Source organism: Aquila chrysaetos, chromosome 12 (assembly GCF_900496995.4).
Source record: "Aquila chrysaetos chrysaetos chromosome 12, bAquChr1.4, whole genome shotgun sequence".
NCBI classification, from domain to species: domain Eukaryota; kingdom Metazoa; phylum Chordata; class Aves; order Accipitriformes; family Accipitridae; genus Aquila; species Aquila chrysaetos.
The window spans coordinates 17,276,247-17,296,894 of record NC_044015.1 but is presented as its reverse complement, the minus strand read 5'-3'; the positions used below and the strand labels follow the sequence as shown (position 1 = coordinate 17,296,894).

The following is a 20,648-nucleotide window of genomic DNA, read 5'->3' as shown; positions in this document are numbered from 1 at the left end:
CAGCTTGATAGTTGAACTCCATTTTCAGCTCTCTTGGCTCATGACCAAAGAACCTAAACAGGATAGTGCTTGCTTAAATTGGACTTCAGTGGCGTTTTATTAAAAACTGGATTCATACTGTAATTGCAGTTTTCATTACTAGGCTTTTTGAAGTATGCACACAGAGAATGTTACAAACACGAGCCATAGGGGTGGCCTGAATAATGTTCTAGCTAATCTGTTAATGCAGATTTTGAAATAATAGAGACCAAATTGTTGAATGTCTGGCACAGCTCAGTAATAGTTTTATTAGTCTTCGAAATTTTTTTTTTCTTTGATTTTATTCTGTAACTCTTTTCTCCCTTTTCATCATGTGACCACATTGCATCAAAAGGGTGCTAAGAAACTTATTACTAGATTTTTAGGAAAATGTGAATGAAATCAGAAGTCTTATAAAAGTATGTATTTCCCTGCAAATATCTGGAATGATTGAGGCATGGGAGTTCATGTTTAAATAATCTGGTCGACTACTTTGAAGATATACTACCATGATAGATAAGGGAAATTCATTATATGTAGAATCTTCTAATTTTCAAAAAACATTTGGCGTTAATCAGAGGCTAGTGTCTAAAGAAAAGATTTATGCAAGGATGACAGTTTGTACAAGTCCTGTGAAAATAAGTTTCTCCTATTGTATAAAAGTTAAGGAAATAGTGATCATAGAGTTGGCCTCCTTTGATTTTACTGTGTTTTATTTTATACAATAACAAAATGTAAATAAAAATATACAATAATAAAGAAGAAATCTGAAACCTTTTGAAGCATCCAGCACTTACGATTCAAATGGAGAGAAGTAACAGAGTAAACTGTTTACATTTTGTGTATCTCAGTGTGATAAGCTAGCATGAAACTTTCTTAATGGAAAGCTGTCTACAAGCAATGTTTCTAAATTGTTGTCACACTACTACTACTAAAGCAAGATCTTCAGCTGTAAGAAACAGGTTTAACTCCACTGAAATGAATGGGCTTGTCAGTGTGGCTCTATACTTACCCATTACGTTTTAATATGTGTTCAATTAAACAGAATCAGTTTACAGTTTGTTTATAGCTTGTTTTAATTTTATTTCAACTAAAGGAAATAATATATTTTAGAGGATTAGGAAATAGTAACAATTTTGATGATGTATGTGGTTTAATAGTTGTAGTAGTAGTAGTAGTAGGTTTTTTTTTCATTCCTCTAATTTCTGTTGCGAAAGTTACTCCTACTTCTTCAGCTAATCCTCAGCCCAGCTGCATCTTCTCCAGTTTTTCCCACTGGCAAATGAGCTGTTTTCAAAGTTGTTTGTGTTCAAAAAGACTAAACTGTATTTTATGCCGTTCTGGAAAATCTTTTAAGCAGAAAATAGTTCTTAGAAGCAGCCTTAAAGCTAGACCAAGCCGAAAATAGGTACTTTAAATGCACACTTTTTGCCATAACTGACAAGTAAGCTTTATTTGTGCCGTTTTATAACATCCTTCCTCTGTCCTTTTTTCTTTGTAGCTTTTTAATCTTCTTCCCCTCTCACCTACGTTAAAACATGTTAATTCCTCTAATTTAACCACTCTCTTAATTGTGGAAGTTGTAGTATCTTTTCACCAAAGTACCATGAAAGCACTGTCAGAATAAATTGTGGAATTAATTCTATGTGTTACTCCCATTCCGATTATTTTCATCTTCAACATCATCTGTTTTTACTTTGAATTGCATTTTGATGTGCTTTCTATTAATGATATCACCAAATGATTGGCACGTGCTAATACTTTTGTACCAAAATCATTAACTAACCTGTAAATAGGATCAGTCCTGACAGTTACTCTGAAACACCATGATCGGTGACACTTCTAGCCTGACACTTTTCCTGCCATTACAAGCGGTTGGCTCCTTTTTGGGCGAGTCCTCATCCAACCTAAAGTTCAGGTGTACTGTTCAGGTACTCTGCTTTTATTTCATCTAAACTAGTATTTTGAAGCACATGCAAGAGGCTTTTCTGTCATATGGATAAATTGCTTTTCCTTTATCTAGAAAATTAATTTTCAAAGAATCTGTGAGAACCAGTGTTTCGATAACTCATATGTTATATCTTTCCATTTTCTCCTTTACCATTTTTCCCCCGCAAATCTATTTGTCAGCTTCATCAAATTGTTAAGGGCAAACTAACAGACCAGCACTTATCACAACCTTTGTTTTTTAAGAAATGGTACAGTTATTTTTCACTTCAGTTGTGTTTCCTTTACCTTCATAGACTTGTAAAAATTTTTTTACTTCCAGATATATGTGCTGGTTTCCTTAGAATCGTGTAACAGAGGTGAATCTAGGGGGTTTTTGACTCGAGTTTTATTCCTCAGGTATTGTAATGTCCATTTCTGTATCCCATTTTCATTAACACTTGTATTTTTGTTCCCTCATTCAGCATCATAGTCTTTACTCAAAATTGAGACAGGGTATTTTTGGCAGGGACTATGCCTAGATTATCTTTTAGCCTCAAACCATTCTCTTGGATTTACAAATTATGGAGATGTCTTTTACATCAGGTTGATGACTTCACGTTTTTGGAAGTTGAAAGGACTGTTTATATTGCTCTGAAACAGAATATACCAAACTGTTTATGCAAAACATACATTTTCCAGGAATTCATAGAAGTAATTTATGATAAATAGCTTGATATGGATCACAACTATAGGGACATGTGAAGTTCAATTTGCTGCAATTTGCTGGCTTTAGTTTTCTAAAGCTGTCCTCTGCCCTGAATAGATTTAATTTAAAAAAACTGGTTATTGTTATTCTTAAACTATTAGGATATTTAATCATATTAAAAATATTTTTCTCAAAAAGAAAATAACTATTATTTATATAGTAAATATTCCTATTTCCTGATTAAATATTCTGTATATGACAGTTTTTCTTCAGATTAAATGTTTGTTCTCTGAGACTGTATACTTATGTTACTTTTCTCACTGTTTTTTTTCCACATCTTTGATATTTGTACTATTATGTATGCTATCTATTTGTTAGCTTTTTTATGCCTTAGAAAGGCTCCCCTTTAATTAGTGTAACATGGAAGGTAGCTAATCTTTATTTGAAGCTGCAAACATAAACAACTAATAGTTGCATCTTACATGTCAAATAGTTCGATGAGTGTCCAGGGAAAATATTAATTCATTCTTAGAACTAGCATGAAACATAATGCTAGACTATCTTGTTAAATAATGTAATTGTATAAGCAATGTAATCTGCAACATTTATTGGGATTTGTTCCTCAAATGGTGGAAAGTGCTAACTAGAAAAATAGATAGTGAATGCAGGATTAGAACTTGAAGAATCATAAGTCTTCAAAAATTATTAGAAATGTCAACTTTCATTTACAAGCTTTATGTGTTGAGCTCTGTTCTTGCAAGCTATTGAGCTGTTACTGCATGGAAATCACATTAATGTTTTCTTTGCTTCTATCAACTTTCTGTTTGTAGTAATGGGTGAATTGACTTGGCATTTTTACTCCTGCCTAAATAAATGATCAGGTTTAGCACACAAACATCATCTCTCCTTGCCCACCCCCCACCCTTTATCACCTGTGCAACAAGATCTTCTGAAGTGGATATGGTTTATATTTTGGTTTTAGAATTCAAAATTATTTAAGGATTATTGTAATTCTGTCTTTAGTCATCTTAAAATCCAAGAGTAGCACTGGAATTACTAGTTTTTCACTGAAAGCAGTAGTCAACCAAAGACTCTCTGGATCCCAAAGTAAATGCGTTTCTTGAAATAGCAGGCCCAGATTTTTCGAGGGAGTATGGGTTTGAAAAAAGGGAGGAGAAAACCATAAAGTGTATGTGCAATTCCACATGCTATTCTTTTCATGTAGCAATTTAAGTGCAAACATTAACAGTAAATTACTCAAAAGTAACAACTACTACTATCACTACTAACACAATTGCCTTGAAATAATTTCTCTAATATCTTTTTGCTAACTGTTTTGTTTGTCAGTATTTACATTAAATAATCAGTTGGAGTGATCCTCTAAAAACTAAAATTCAGTCAGTGTCTCAGCCTTCTGTTAATAGAATTTTACCAAATGATGAGTATGTCTGTAAATCTTATGTTAATTTATAGTATGGAATGAATTCATAACTTTCCCAAAAGAGATAATGTCTTACAGTTCAAAGGCTGGGGATGGGGCGGGGGGGTGGTAGTTTGGTTCTTTTTTCCATAGCAGTAGCTAAAGATGCTCTTATCTCTTTTTCTTGCTGTGAAATAATCCAGTGATCCCATAGTGGTCTGACCATGAACCAACCTATTTGGAAAAAAGCCAGCTTGGAGTAAAATGAAAAAATAAGAAGGAATTTAGACAAGAAAGAGAAAGAAATGGTTATCTTTGTGCTTGCCTTATTCTTGCTGCCAGAATTTTTGTACTCTGACAGAGTAATTTGTTTCATGTCACTAGTCTGTTCATTGACAAGTGTCAGATTGTCACTGACACTGTTTGGATAATCTGTGGTAAAATAAGATATAGCCAAATAATTAATTTTGGTTAGTTCCTATGTACTGTTTAGTACCAGTGAATAACTCATAATTCTTGCTGGAAGATGAACCATGTATAATTGGAAAAATGCTTTCTCACTTTGTCTCAGACTTGAGTTAGCCTTTTCAAAACAAAAAGGGAGGGGTTGCTTCTTGAAATAATTTTAAACCTTTAAGAATGTGCTCGTTGTACTTCTTTGAAGCCTGGTAATTCTTGAAAAGAATGTATTCATTCCTTCTGAGAGGTTAATCATTAATTATCTAATTTTGACTTTTTCTGACATATTTGGATCATTTCAGTCTTTGCATATACACTTATAGGTAGATGCAAATCCATATGCTTATGCAGCTGTAACTTCTGCATAAGGACAGCTGTTGCAATATGCATCTGTAGATGCATCTAAATAGGTGTTAGTGGTTAAAAAAAAACCAAAAGGGCAAACAGATGTGTTAGAACTTAAAAATACAGTGGTGTCAACCCTGAACTGTGCTCAGTCAGGTGGAGAGGGTCTTAGAGGTCTGCCTTGGCGTTATGGCTCACTTTGTTTTGGCACTTTGTGTCACATTCCCATACAGTTAGATGTAAGATCCTTTGAGTCAGCTTGCACGCTGCCAGTCAAATCTGCTACCACTGTTTCTGAACACAAGCCACAGCCTTCCTCTGCTGTTTACTCGGTGGTTCTGCTACAATTTTGACTCACATACTGTCCTTATAGGGTCATTTTTCATGTAGAACACATACGCTTTTAATGGACCTCGAGCAGACGTCGTAGCCTATTGTTTCTTTGAACTGGGTGTGTTGAAATATTTCCAGTTGTTCTAAAGGTACTTCTTGTGTACAGCAAGTTCTACTTTGGGCCCATTGATGCATGCCCAGAAAGGGATTGGGAGGTTTGTTTATGTTGTTTTGTTGATGATACAAAGTAAACTTACGATTTCACAACAGAACATCACAGAATGTCTTAGTGACCTTTATATGATTATGATTACAAATCCAAATTACCATTTGTAAGGAAATAAATTAATATGTTTTCATGCCATTAGAAAAGCAAGAAAAGCTTGAACACCATTTAAAATATTTCTGAACAAAAATTTGTAAATTTTGCATAATATAGATAATTTACTTGATCTATATAAAATACTCTGACATTTCTGCTGCTCATAGTTGCAACTACTCTTGCAAAATCCATCTAAAAGCAGTATATTATCTTTAAGCTGTACGTTGTCTTGAACATACATATTCCGTTATAATGTGCATGCTTAAAACTATAACACTGTAAAGCAACAACAAAGTGTGACTTTTTTCCCCCCCCCCAGTTTATTGATGGTCGGCTATCAAAATTAAATGCAGGAAGAGGATTCTCTGATGTTTTTGAAGAAGAAATCACAACAGGAGGCTTTTGTGGAGGTACAGAATTAATTTGAGTATACTCATTGATGCTTCTTTGGGAACTGTTCAACATGATGATGTCCTCATGATGTCCTGTAAATTTTTCAAGTCATTAATTGTAATACTGCTTCATTGTTTCCATTCATTCTTGGAAAGGTTTTAGCCTTTAAAAAATCACTGCTGGTGCACATACTATTACGTATCTCATTATATCAGTATATCAAATGAAGATATGTTTGTTTAATCCAGTAAAATAATACTTGGCTTTCAGTATATGATGAAATACCACTGTATTATTTAAATTTTTAACTGCATGTTTATATAATATGATACACTCTGTGTAAACTGTATTTTTAAAACAATTTTGAAATTTGTGCTGCTGAACTTTTTCTAGATAGTTGTTTTCCATAAACACTTCTAATTTTTTTCACATGTAATTATTTCTGCAGTGCAGAAATCAGAGTTATTTCCTGAATTTTTAGAGAAATTTTCTTTCTCCAGCAAGTGTCTTACTCTAAAAAAACAGGAAAAAAATTTCAACGTTTATATATCATCTGAGAAGGGACAATGGAAGTTTACCTTCTTCATAAACAAAAATATTATTCCTTGTGTTGTTTCCCTCAATTATGTTCACTGACAATTGTTATAACGCTTTTCACATTAGCTAGCGTACAAAGTTAACCCACATAGAAGAGTGCATGCTGAATCCATTCCTGATTATTAGAAGATTATTGAATGGACTCCTGTTAAACATTTAGTACAGCTCTATTGTTATTTGAGGTATCATAGATGCTATCAAAATATTGGATCAAAATATGCATGACACAGCACAAATACTATTTTATGGTCAGTCTTGAAGCTTCCTCAGTAAATGGAGATTATGTGATTTGAGAAAATCCACTGAGCTGTGTATGGCAGCTTTAGATGGTCCTCCTTTGCAAGACTACCCTTAGTAGAGCACATGTAGAGGAGAAGATTTAGCCCCCACAGAGAAACCATCAAGTGGTGCAGAGCCATTCTGCACCTTCTGCAAAATACCTTTTTTATAACTCGGAGTACATAAATCCTTTTGTTCAAGATTTTCACTGCCTTCTCCTGCCCTCTGTGTCTTGTGCTATGATCTAGCCTGTAATTTGTGGGGGTTTTCCTTGATTACAGTGTGGCTAGTTATACAGATTTATTTCTTTACTGCCTTTTTAGGGTAACTTAACGCTGCTCTGCAAACAGATTTTAGGCACTGAGCATCCATTATTCAGATAGGTGATGTCAGTATTCAGAGTTCGTTTGCTGACTGCAGTTAGGGGGTCAGGAGGCTGCAATAAAACTGCAACAGAAGCTAGATAAAGCTTGTTTCTTGGCGGTGCTCTGGCAGCCTGTGAACCACGTCTCACCTGGCTCTGCTCGGGAGGGAGTGCTCGGCTTCACTAGCAGTTCTTGGTTAGATTGCACTGTGTGCATACTTTTCAAGTCAGACAAGCCAGGTTGTGGACAAATTGCTTAGGGCACATATTCAGTATTTACATAACTGCTGTCTCATTATCGTTATGAAGTGCAGGGCTAACAATATGTGTGCAATTGAGGGTGACATTTTGTGACGCTAATGGGGTAGAACTATGATCTTGTTGCAGAGTTAACTCCCATCAACTCTATCAGGAAGCCCAAGGTTTCAAAAAAACAGGTGAAACCTAGCCTTCAGAAAAGTCACAGAAAGTTAGTGTAAGCTACAAGCTGTTAAAAGGACAGGTAAACATATTCTTGGCTATAGAGAGTATAATTTAAAAAATCACTGAATCAAATGGAAAGTGTTTCTTTAAGTAATCTCTCTTTTAATTTGCATTTTTCCACATATGCAAACATAACTAAACCAGCACAGATTATTAAGCTGGAAATTGGAGGATAAAAATTAGATTTCTGTTGGGTTTTTTTTTCCAGTAAAGTGGTCAAAACTTACTTCCCTGTGACTATAGGCGACAAGAAATTTGTCAGCCATCTTCATTATAGTTTGCACTTTTAACTTAAATTTTTATTTTCTGTTACATGTGTTATTCTGTGGAAGTATTAGAACTTAGTGATATCTATCTAATACAAGAATATAGTGATGACTGATTGGCTTAGCACTTGGATTTCTCTTAGAATATATCCACTAAAGTAATTTGTAATCACATGAATTTTACTAAGGCAGTCTTTTTTTTTTTTTTTTTTTTTTTTCATTGGTCTAATATCAATGGTGGTAGTATAAGGAAAACTGAAAAAGTTAAAACCTTTGAACCTCTCTTTTAATAATAATTTATTTTAAGGAGTCAGCATTTTGTTGCTAGAGTTTCAGGAGGTTCAACTCTAGCTGAGGATATACAGTGTTAATGTGGCCTTTTCTGTAGATGAGTATCTGTTTTCTTTATTGCCTTCCCTGAAGTCTCTCTACACAACTAGAAGACAGTTAAACTTCCTGGTGATTTTCTGTGATCTCATTTACTGTCTCTAGTAATTTTTTAAGTCATAGGCTGTGACAGAGAAAGCTCAGATGTGGAAGGAGTCATGGTTAAGGACACCACAAGCCATATGATATATGAATATTGTTGATAAGAATTTGAAGTTATGAAATGTCATGTCAGAGAAAGTATTTATGATTCATTGCAATTTCATTAACACACCAGCAGTGGTTAAATTTGACCTTATTATATGTTATTTGCATGCTACCTTCTCTGGTAGTTCCAGGGAGCCAGATCAAAGAAGTAAAAAATGAGTCATTTTTGCTTTAGATTGCTCTTCGATGTTCTTACTGGAGATGGGATCATAATGATCATCAGGTTCTCTCCTTTCTAAGTGAGCATTGCTTTCATTTGTGCCATCATTCCTGAGAGTTTGGCTGTCTCAAAATTGCTTGAAAAGAATTTAGTGGAATGGGTGAAGGTGCCTGTTACGAGTTTAAACAGCTCAGTGTTTTTCACCTCATTGAGAAACTTGGGAATACCTTTTGCAATGATCTAGTTAGTTCTCAGCCATGTTCCAGAAGAATGTTTTGGCTTTCCACTAGCCAATGCAATAATTCCACTCAGGCCTTAGTTAATTGATTATTGCAAAGCTTAAGAAGTTTTGAGAACTGTTAAAAGTCTTAACGTCAAGGTTATATCAGTATGGTCCTTTCAAAGTGGATAAACTCTCTGTTTGAAAATTCAGCATTCTTGTCAATGTGAATGTCTTGTCTGGGGTTAGTTACAGTTCACACTACTGGAGTGTTCAAGTGACTGATAAAAGTACTCTAAAACTTTCTGAGGGATCAGGGATCCAATCTTTGGTGTTCAGCTGAAGCACCTCTGGGAAATAGTATTCATTTCTTCATCAAGTGCTCAGTGGAATTTAACCCTGTCCTTCATGGCCAGCTTAGTCGCACAATAGTCCTCAGTAGTCCTACAGAAGCCAGTAGCTCTCACTTGCCTTTTAGAGTTTTTCCTTTGTGAAAGAAAGTAGATACAGTTAATTTAAAAGGATTTTTCCTGCACTGGAGTATATAGTTGTGCCGTAATCCTTAGAGTTTTCTCTCGTTCTTTGTCCTTGGGACGGTCCATCAGCAGTCCGTGTCATGTTTGTACTTGAAAGTTTGTCCAGTGGGATCATTACACTTGATTGCAGTTCATTATATATTATTCTTTCCTTCGAGTTGGTGTTTTTCTTTGTAGACTTTTTAGCAGAATGTTCCCTTATCGTACTTTTAATTTCTCTTTCTACCTCAGTTAGAATTAAAAACTCTGTGTGGTGAAAAGATACGCTTTTACAAAGAAAATAGAAAACATGAAATAAGAGATACCTAGGGGTTTTTTTCTTAATGAACACATATTCTTATCTTTGCGTTCCTTGTCTCTCTGGGAAGAATGAAATTAGTGAATAATCCTCTAAGGGAATTTTTTATGGAGATTTGTGAGGAGGTTTGAAACACTCGAAATGTTGAATGTATGTTTGATTGTGTTACATTTTACATTTCTATTTCAGGAAATTCAAGATCTTATCAGCAGTGGGTGCATACAGTGAAGGTATAAACTTCGTTAAGCAATTATAACTGGCCATCCTGTTCCTTAAATCTTCGTCCTTTTCCTTACATATATGTAATGGTAAAAGTTCGTTCATTTGCAAGGAAAATATAAGTTCATTCTATAATAAATAACATGTCTATGGTATATGCAATAATTTTGTGGGTTTTTTCTAGAAGACTTAAAAAAACCAACCCTCCCATATACAAAAGAAATGCCAAAATGCACAAGGTATTTCTGTCTGTATAGTCAGGGATTTCACTGCTTTCTGTATGATGTTACATTCCATAACTGTGAATTAGGTGTGACAGTACAATTTGATATGAAGTTTATAACTTCTAGTAAATAGCAATTTTGTTAATATGGATTTGTGCAGTTTGGCTAGCAGAAGACCCTTTGTGTAACCTTGTTATTCTGCAGGATTAGTAAAATATATTATTTTAGATTAAGAGAATTTTTGTGTGATTAAATGACAGAGTTCTTTCTGTCAGGTCAAAGTATTTCTAAGTTGCATAATAAATATGATAGGAACACATGAAAAAGAGCATAACTTCTGAATGGATTTTGAAGCGGTAACAATGAATGAAGACTGAAAATACATCATTCTCTTAGAATGCATTGATAAATGTGTCAGCTATGATAATGACGTACTGTAACCCTTGTGTAGCTGCAGACAGCATGTTGGGGAGGAAACACAGCTGTGGTTATTCTTACCGATTTAAAAGGAAGATTGTTATTTCTTTACAGCACACTTTATTTTTCCTTGCTGTTGTCTCAAGGTTTGACTTGTGTTAAAATGCTACTAAAATACATTTTTTGTCTATTTCAGAAAGGTGGTGCACTGATCAACACAGCAATGACCAAAGCCACTCCGGCTGTGAAAACAGCATATAAATTTGTAAGATCATCTATTTCACATAAATAATACATAAAAATACTACAACTTCCTAGAATCTCCCATTCTTCCTCAATACTAAAAACCTAAGCATTTTATAAATGTATTTCAGAAAAAAAACTTCAGCCTGTAGGAGGTTTTTCGCTTCGTGTTCTCATAATAGCACTAGGATTTAGAGCTGATTCAGCCTTCCACATAACTTGTACATAACAATAGACATTTTCAAAGCATCGGTGTACTGTTTTTGTTTCAGTCGTAATACATACTAGAAACTTATTTGAATATCATTTAGATATTTGATACACAGCTGTAAACTCTTCCTAACCTGATGACAACATGATTAAAATACCGACTCTGAAAATAGAAATTCTCATTTACACAAAGGTCCCTTATTTTACCTTTTTTTAAAATACCTGGTGATATAAAGAAGGGCAATAACCTTTATCACAAGTTTTATACATGTGTTATCAGGCATTGCAAAGTTAACATGAGTGTAAAACATTTTGTAAATGTTACATTTATATGTAATATAAATATAGTGTTATAGTATATAGTTACACAGTATATAATGTTAACATGATGTAGAGATCTCTATTCAGAAGAGATACAGTTTGTGCTAGACAAATGGAGTCCTGGCTTACACAGATGCAATTTCACTTTGGCACTAATGCTGCACTATTGAAAAGATGTGTTAAAGCATCAGTAATGTGTGCAGCAAGTCTTTTCTATCATCTGCTCTTTTAAAGATGATACTAGAATACTCACATTTAACCAGATTTAATGCTTATACTTTTGAGCTTAAAAGATCGTGTTTTCAAAGACTGCCTAACCAATAAAGCATGAAATTATATGGTATTATGCAGTATGGAGAAACAGCAATAGTGTAAAATGAAGTGGGAAGTATTTTAAGGTTGCATTTTTAATATATGGGAAAAGACTTTTGGCTTCATTTTTGCTTTTCCAAATGTTTCACTAGTTGGATGCATAATAAGTAGTCCTGAATAAATCAGTACAGCAGTCTAAGCTAGTGTATTTTAAGTAAAGTTTTCAAACAGAATTTTTAATTTTACATCAGTTGAAAAACACAGCAGTCATGGAGAGAAACAGGTAAATAAATTAAATACACTTCATATTCATGGACTTATTTATAATTTAAAAAATGGTTCATTAACAGGTTATCTGCAAATTATTCTTCTTCGGTTTGCACTAGCTTAGGCTGTGGTTACATGATCTTCTCCCAGCCTTCAATTTTGATAATTATGTCCTTGATAAAAAAGGTTCTTCAAGGTGAACTTCTGTGTATGCTAGGAAACACTGGTAAATTTTGTGAGGATCTGTGTGTATAAGGTATTGATATTTATACCCCATTTTATTTCTTATGCTTTTGCCCTTTATGGAGTCTACTACTAGAGAAATGAAATCTGCATTTCTTAATTGCTAGATAACTGATTGATAGCCTTGAGTAATGTGCTTGGTACCATCCCTCAGAGTTAGAACAGAGCACTCCAAAATTCATCCAAATGCTGTGAGCATGATCTGGAAGGTTTAAAGTGGCTCTCAGGTTAGCATCTGCTACATGGTACCCCATTGTGCTGTTGTTGAGCTTATAGATGTATGATTTAAGGATCGAAAAGGCTCTCTGACCTCTTGATTCAAGAAAATTATTTTCTTTTTCTGAATTTCCATGTATAGAAAACCATAGAAAAATAGGTGGTTTCCACATATTTATGCTCTTAAATATATTTTTAAAAGTCCTATTTTCAAGACAACTTTGAAAACTTTTTGTAGTTTTTCCCTATATTAATTTAAGAAAGATACCTTTTCTTCTATACGGGTTAGGGCTTTTGGTGTCATCCCCCCATCTTTTGTTTTTTTCTACACTCCCCCTTCTCCTCCCCTACCACCCCACCCCATTTTTTAAACATAAGTACATGGTATTCTGTATTGATAATTCATTTCTCTATTGAAGAACAGTCTTGGCTGTTTTCTATGCAACAGTGATCCTTGGCTGCCTGTTTTAAATACATACAGAATTCTCCCCTAAATAGCAGCACTATCCTGTTCAGCAACACTGGGCAAAATCTCCATCTGCATATGAAATCACTTCATTTCTCTTAAGATTGATGTTGCCCTGCAAGTTGCCAGACTGGAACACTGTAGCAGTCATCTTGAAAATCTTAACATTTTTCCAACATGCCTTGCTTCTAAAATATCCTTTCAAATTTAAAGGACCATTTGAAATAAAGGAGTGATGTATACAACCATTTTTAGCCTGTCCTTAGTAATATTGGAGAATTTTTGAGTATGTATGTTTTCACAGCATTGGCATGCATGTACTGAAAAAAATCCTTCAAATATATGGACAAAGCATGAATATATAAAATATGCTGACAATGCATGTATGAAATTTGTATTAAAGGTTACTGCCCTTCTTTATATCATCAGGTATTTAAAAAAAGGTAAAATAAGTATGGCATCATAAAGCATGTTCCATGACTACAGCCAGTGTCTTGCAGAGCTACTTAAGTCCTTTTATTTTTCTAGGCAAAAAATCAGGCAAAGCAAGGAATAAAAGAAGTGAAGAGTAAGTTAAAACACAAGGTATGTAGTACACTTTTTACTTTCTTACATTGCTTCCTGTATCAGTTTGAAGCTTATACTTTACAAATCACATGAGATTTGTGTTTTTAATGACTTTTGAAATATGCTTAGCCCTTTGTTCAACAATACATTTTTCATAACGAGCCCTCTGGCAACTATCTGTCATTCTATGCATCCACTGAATAATCTCTTTATTGTTTGCATATTTTATCATAGAACAACAGAGGTCTTCAAAGATACATTAACAGGATGTATGTTTTCATAAAGTTGATTGCTTTGATATCACAATCGAAGCCTTTGCTTCAAGCTGAGAATTTGAGATGGGAGAGACTTGCACTAGAATGTATTTCAGAAGGTGTAGGTGTCCATTTTGGTTTCATAAGATATGTGAACAATGGCAATGTTTAAAAACAAAGGAGTAGTTTCATTTTGCAAAGAAACATTGCAGAAATGTCAGCAAAGGTGTTTTAAGCATTCTGCAGCTGCTTTTCCCATTGAAAATTTTGTTTCCATGTAAGATTTTTCTGTAGGGAGAGGGAACTGGTTTTTAGATATATTTTATGCTATTTTAAGAAAACTCTCAAAGATATTTCCTAGACGTTTGAACAATTCATCTTTTAAGTGACAATGTTGATAATTCATCTTCTTGAAAAGCTAAATTTGATTTTCTTACTACAGATGGTATTTTCATGACAGTAATAGATTGTGGCAAGATAATTTTGAATGCATTCTGCATGCATAATATGGAGGGTATGTTTGCAGATAATGATTATAAATAAAGGAATTTAAATCTGTTTTGTTGCGTAGGAGAGTGAGGAAGAGTATGGAACTTGCAGTGCTGGTGCAGTACAGACTGCTCCTGTCTACACATTGCATTATGAGAAAAGAGCAAACTCAGAAAAACGAAGACTGGCACAGGTAAGAGACCTGAAACTTCTGTTTTTATTCACGTACATATGAGGAAAATTTTTTGCCGCTTACAGTAATGCATCGTGAATCTGTTTAAGATTATTTTACTGTCTGTGTTTGGATAGTGTGATTAAAAGGCTATGTTTATAGAAATACTGCTATACTGCTTGAATGGAGGAAAAATGCTATTCGTATTTCATCCCTGTTGAGAGGGGAAAAAACAGCAGATTTATAAATATGGGTCTGAGATTTAATTCTTAAATACTGTTTTTGATAAAGGCTTCTCACAGCAGATATGTTCTGCTCTATTCACAGGTCTGTGTTAAGCTATCTTTTTTAGTTTCTTATAGTGGGGCACATTAATTTGGTATTTCTAATAAATTGATTTGGCAGTCATATAGCCTTTAACCTTGCTCAGATAGCTATGATTTATTGTTTTATTAATAAGTCAGCTAGTTAATATGGTGCCAATCTCTTGTCCTTTTGTTCTCTAATCCTTTCTAGTCTTGACTTGAAGTAACAGGTGTAGGTGTCTCAACTTTGGCAAGTGTTCTAATGGCTTTGGATTCATTTTGACAATTTTATTTCAACGGTATCAATAAAATAATTTTTGTAACACTTTTTTTCTGGGAATAAATACCTGCATATATACATATTTTAATGTGTGGGTATATATTTTTACATTATATTGTTATTGCGTGTTTTTAATACATACAATGAATGTTTATATATGGATTTTTAATGCATGTATCTTCCTCATAGGAGGATTAAGTATAGAAATTCAGTCCAGCTGATGTAACAATTGTTTTCTTACTTTAGATATTGCAATGATAAAAATCCAAATTGTCTGTTTAATCAATTTGATTTTGAATTAGTTTTTATCCATAATAAATATAAAGTTCGTGAAAGTTAACATAGAACTGATGTAGATTATTGCTAAATGATTATGAAATTGTACATTAGTATTAAGTCATTATTTTTAGTAGGGTTATAAATAATACAAAGACTTTCTGCTTTAATTATTTAGGCAGGTTTTACTTTGTACATGTTTTTGTGATCTCTTAAAGCCAGTGATAAAGTTTTAAACAATGTGCCCTCAGTGTATTTTTATATACAGGTGGCTGTGGTGCTTGTATTCTTTTAGGAAGTTGTGTACAATAGATTTTCTTCACTGAGTATCAGAAGAGAAGGTATAAAATTCTAAATGTATGAGTATAGAGCTCTAATATTAATAACATGAATGGTTCTTAAAATATTTGTTTCTAATAGATAACTGTCATTTTAATGTATAGCAACTTCCCCCCACCAAAATAATTTGATAATGTGAGGTACTAAAAAGCTTTTAATGCATTATAAGCCAACATTCACAGATTAGTGTAGGGAATCTACAGTTGTATTTATCTCTGTAAGTATGTATACACAAATGTACCCTTGTAGTCAGTGAATTTTTGTAGGCTGCTTTTATTAAAGATATCTGCAGCAATTTACTGATATGGTAGTGCTGTTAGGTACAGGAGTCTAGGGATACAAAGTAATATAATTTACCTTGGTACAATTAAACATTTCTTTTGAAGGCCTGTGTTTGGACAGAACAATTTAACTTCTGTATGTTTTTGTGTTTGTACAGCTGTATACTCCTAAATCTTTTAATATCATTGTTGCTGTTTCTGCCAGACGTCTTTTAGTTTTGAAAACAAGATAGGAGTACGTATCCATCCGTAATGTTGTTTCCATATATACATATACACATGCATGTTTATGTATGTGTATACACACATACATATACATGTGTGCATATAGAGTTTGTTTACTAACAATATGTATATAGAGTTTGTTTACTAGCAAAGCTTGTAACTAATAGCCCCGCAGTTTTGCCCTGCTGCAAACCAAAGGTCCCGTGTCTTTTCCCCAGCTCTAGTCCCAAGTGTCTTGTGCTCCTAGTGGGCAGGAAGGAGCAAATGGTGATCGCTCCCCAAGAACTCTGCTCTCGCACAGTTTCCTTCGCCTCTCACTCCGGCTATTCCCAATTTTACCTCCTCCCCAAAAGGAAACAAACCAAAACAGTTCTAAAAAACAATAGTCTACTGTTGTTACTCTGGTTTTTATTTTTGTTCTTGGTAAGTATTTGAATAAGATAACATAAATCAAGTTCTTTATGAATAAGTGGTGATTTTAAACTTTATATCCAAATAAAAATATATATTTGTATTCACAAGTGCATGTATATGAGAGAGACTATGTTTGATCTAGTACTGAATCTGCTGTTTAAAAGAAGTGAATTTCACAGATTCCTATTGTTGTCAGGTTTAATCCTTTTTTCTGTTAACTCTTTATCCTGCAAATGAACCTCTCCACCCAGATTTCTAAAGTGGTGCCCATGAGTGTCTATAGCAGTATAAGGAGAGTGCTAACATGCAGTTCATGCACTTTTGATGTATATTTAACGTAAGGACCAGATATTAAGTTGCAATGTCAGTGTATTTGAATATCCCCCCTAAAACCTAAACAAACAACAAACAAAAGAGAGAGATGGCTTTTAATGGTCATCTTGCTTCCAAACAAGAGGAACCTCTGCACTTTATTACTATCCCTTCCATACTGAAAAATTTAAAGACTTGTAAATATAACCTTTTTGGTGTTATATTTTATGTCATGTTAGCTGCATGCATGGAGCTTTTAATTCTCCACTTCCTGGAAACAGTTAAACATAAATACTGACTAATAGTTACCTAAGATGCTGTAAAACATATTTACTTTGAAACATTATGTATGATACGAAAGTTTGCTTCACTGTAAAAGATCTTTTTAATAATTGGTTCATAACAGGATTTGGGGGTCTGGGAGGAGGTTTGCTTTACAATAGGAAGTGAATCTGCTTTTACCCCAACAAATACTAGTTTGTATGTGGGTCTGCTAATTAGTATGGTTATTTCCTGTTTTGTTGATGAGGCTTTAATAAATGTCAAGGGTACAGCCATGAAGATCTCCCAATTAGGCTTTGCGTTTGTAAAACCCAACCCCTTTGCTTTTGTGTGAAGATGACAGTTCCAACTGCAGCCTCAGCCTAACAGGGCTCAAGGGAAAGGATACTTCTCTGGTTTTATTGAAAACAAGGCCAGTTTGGCCCAGGGAGGATACCAGCACTGGTCACAGTGCAGAGCCGTTTTTAACAATGAATATTTACTAAGCTCTATCACTGCTGTCATAGTGGTTTTATTGTGGGTTTTTTTTTTCCAGATCAGCAATAGACTTTAAAAAAAATTAACAGTAAATCAAAACAAATTATAGCATGTAAAATAGCTGTCAAAACCTAATCAGAGGATAAATAATTAAATGTGTTATTGCAAACGGTAGTGATCAGCTTGCCCTTCTATAATTTGCATTTTGAATGTCTTTCCTAAAAAAAGAAATAACGGGAGTGCACTCATATGTGCTTGTGTGCACGCGCGTGCGCGCACACACAATTAATCTTTGCCTAAGATGAATTGTTCTATCTCTATAATATTCATTTGAGCTTACTCTTGCTTAGGTTAGCTGTTCTAGGCTTTTTATACGTGTGCGAGCTTAACTATATTGCAAGTCAACATTAACAGATGGATTGCCCTAAGCAAGGGAAAACCACAACAACAAAATCTAGTGAAAGTGGAGGATTGAAGCTTTTTATTGTTAAGCCTTATTAAAACGTTGGCATGTGCACTGCTGTTAACTGTTTCATGCCTAGATCTAATAATATGTCCCTGGTATGTTTTATCTCCTACATTGATTTAGGTATGTAGAAGATAGAAGAAATTACCAGCTAAATTTTTTGAAATAAAAATTAATGCAAGCATGAGATTGCTTCAACTCTGTTTGTGGTATCTTGCCAACGATATTGCTGAATTCCTTTAACTATTGATGAGGAGGGTATGGCAGTGCATGTATTAGGCTACCATGCATTCAGTTTTTGCATAATCTATTTTAATTCTGTTCAATTATATGCTTCCAGATAATACAGATTTCTGGGTAGGTGGGCCTAAATGCAGTGACACCTCTATAAAATTGTTCCAAATTAATATCTAATTAAAAAGACAGCATTTTTATTATGAGCCTGGATAGAATGCCAAGAAGATCTGTTTGATTTCATGAATATGATCTTTGTAACTTTACTGTTATATCAGGTGATAGGGTAGCTTATTAAAAATGGAGCATTTCAGGATACCAGTAGTCCTAATGTATTTAGTGGCTAATAAAACATTCTTGAAGATTTGCAGAATACCAAATAAGAGCTACCAGTTCACTTTATAATTAGCAGTAAGTTAGCAATGCCCCCTTGTCTCTAAGGAAATACATGTAGTACCTGTACCTTCAGACACGCACTCCCTTGTAGCCGGAATGCAAACAGGCATTTGGATTCTAAGTGTGGATTTACAGGGAATTCCTGTGTGTTAGCACTACTTTAAATGTTCGTATATCGAAGAAACCAAGTGAATGACTTCCCATGACTTTGCAGGATCTAACTACAGTGTCTAAGGAGGTTTTAAAAACACTTTTGTGAAAGGTAATAAAAGCCATTAGACTAAACTTTTTTCTCGGTATTCTCAAACAGAAGAGAATTACCATTTTTTATTCTTTTTTTAAAAGCATATTGCAAATGTAGCTCTTACACTTTTATTGAAGTATATCCTAGTAACTGGACAATATGTAATTCAGCTCGCAGTAGGCATACTTGGCTTCTGTTCAACAAAGATAGCAAGTGTCAGGCAGGAAGATGTGTTCAGAATAACCTTACCTTCAGGAGTGCCCCACTTATCAATACCCCTACAATGGCCAGTAAAATGACATAATCATTAGCTACAAAGGGCTTCCAGTAACTGATTACCCTCCTAACCTGAAAAAGGTGGTGAGAGTGGGCTATTCTGAAGACTTTCCCCCCCCCCCCCCCCGGGAACATAAAAGAAGAGAGGAAATGCTTGTGATAATGCAATGCTGAATATACATAGTCTGTATAAGGTGACTGAACCCCTTTAAGAAAAAAAATTTAAAAAAAAATCATGCAGACAACTCCACGATAATTTCAGAAACATAAAAGCTCTGATTAAGGGCATTTACCTGTATTTGGATTCAGATAACATGCTTGAGATCACATCTATGCGTAGCATCCACAGATAATACTGGTTATATAGCTGGAGGTATCTTCTACTCTCATTGACTAAAATATTACAAATTGACAGATGTCATAAACAGTAAGAGCTAGTTTTTAATGTAAATCACATTTTATTTCTGTAAGATAGTTTTGAAGTAAGCTTTGGTTGATTAGTAAATTCTGTTTCTTTAGCTAATGTGGTGTAATTTGGAAATATTGTAGATATCATGAGCTTCCTTTAATTTGGAGAAAAATCTTTTGTCTTGGTGTGTCAAGTAAGATCTCTTCATCCTGTGAAACAGTCAGATTTCCTTTTAATTAAAAATGAAAAAGGTAGGCAGCAAAAATTCAAATTGTAGATTACGAGAGTGCCCTCTTGTGGCTCTAATACATTTCCGAAGTAGTACAGGCACCCATGTATCCTTTGCCTTGTATAAACCTTGCTTTTTACAACAGAAGATCTCTTAGAAATCAAGCAGTACTTCCTTTATTTTTTTTTTTTAACTGAAAGATTATCTGGATTTTGTGCAGCGTAAACATTTAGATGCTTTCATGTATCATGCATAATTTTATTTTCAGGAATATACACTACCAAGTAGAGGTATAATTACAAGATTGCTCAAACCTCCCACCCGGCCAAGAAGATAGTAGGTACGGTCTCTAAACAGTGACAGTGACTGATTTTAATTTAGTCAGTGAACACATTTAAAGAAAGAAGAAGCAGCGTAAGTTTGAAAAGCTTTTTATTTCAGTATTTTTGTTAGTGTGAGCTCTTTCCTTTTCTCTGCCCCGATCTCTTCTCACCATGGTTTTAAGTGAAGGACTGTTGCAAGTCTCCGCAGCAGAGTTCTGCCATTTATTCTGCACCCATAAACCAGCATAAACCTGGTGGCTGCCTGTTCTTTGAGTTTTGCATTAAACATCACTTGAGAAATCTCTCTGCTAATTACCATGATTCCAATTAAAAAAAAAAAAAAAAAAAAAAAAAAAAAAAAAGGAAAGATAGGGTAATGGTCAGGAAATCGCTTTAGAATTTTTTGTTACCCTGTGGGCATTTAGTGGAATGCTTGTTTTTCAGGGCAAAGTCATCAGCACATCTGCCCCTGATTTATCCTATTGAGAGAGACATTTAGACAAGCAAAAAGTTTGCAGATGCTTTTTCTGGCTATTAT

At 34.2% G+C, this 20,648-nt stretch overlaps 1 protein-coding gene across 7 annotated transcripts in view; it reads left to right on the top strand.

The window, feature by feature from the left end:
- Nucleotides 1–20,648, top strand: part of DENND1B (DENN domain containing 1B) — a 169,335-nt gene that overhangs the window by 131,391 nt on the left and 17,296 nt on the right. For all 7 annotated transcript variants that reach the window (XM_030033491.1, XM_030033490.1, XM_030033489.1 and 4 more), the window contains 5 exons: nt 5,852–5,942; nt 9,912–9,952; nt 10,779–10,847; nt 13,389–13,445; nt 14,253–14,363. In XM_030033491.1, coding sequence (XP_029889351.1) covers nt 5,852–5,942; nt 9,912–9,952; nt 10,779–10,847; nt 13,389–13,445; nt 14,253–14,363 — 369 coding nt within the window. The remainder of the gene's footprint in view (nt 1–5,851; nt 5,943–9,911; nt 9,953–10,778; nt 10,848–13,388; nt 13,446–14,252; nt 14,364–20,648) is intronic.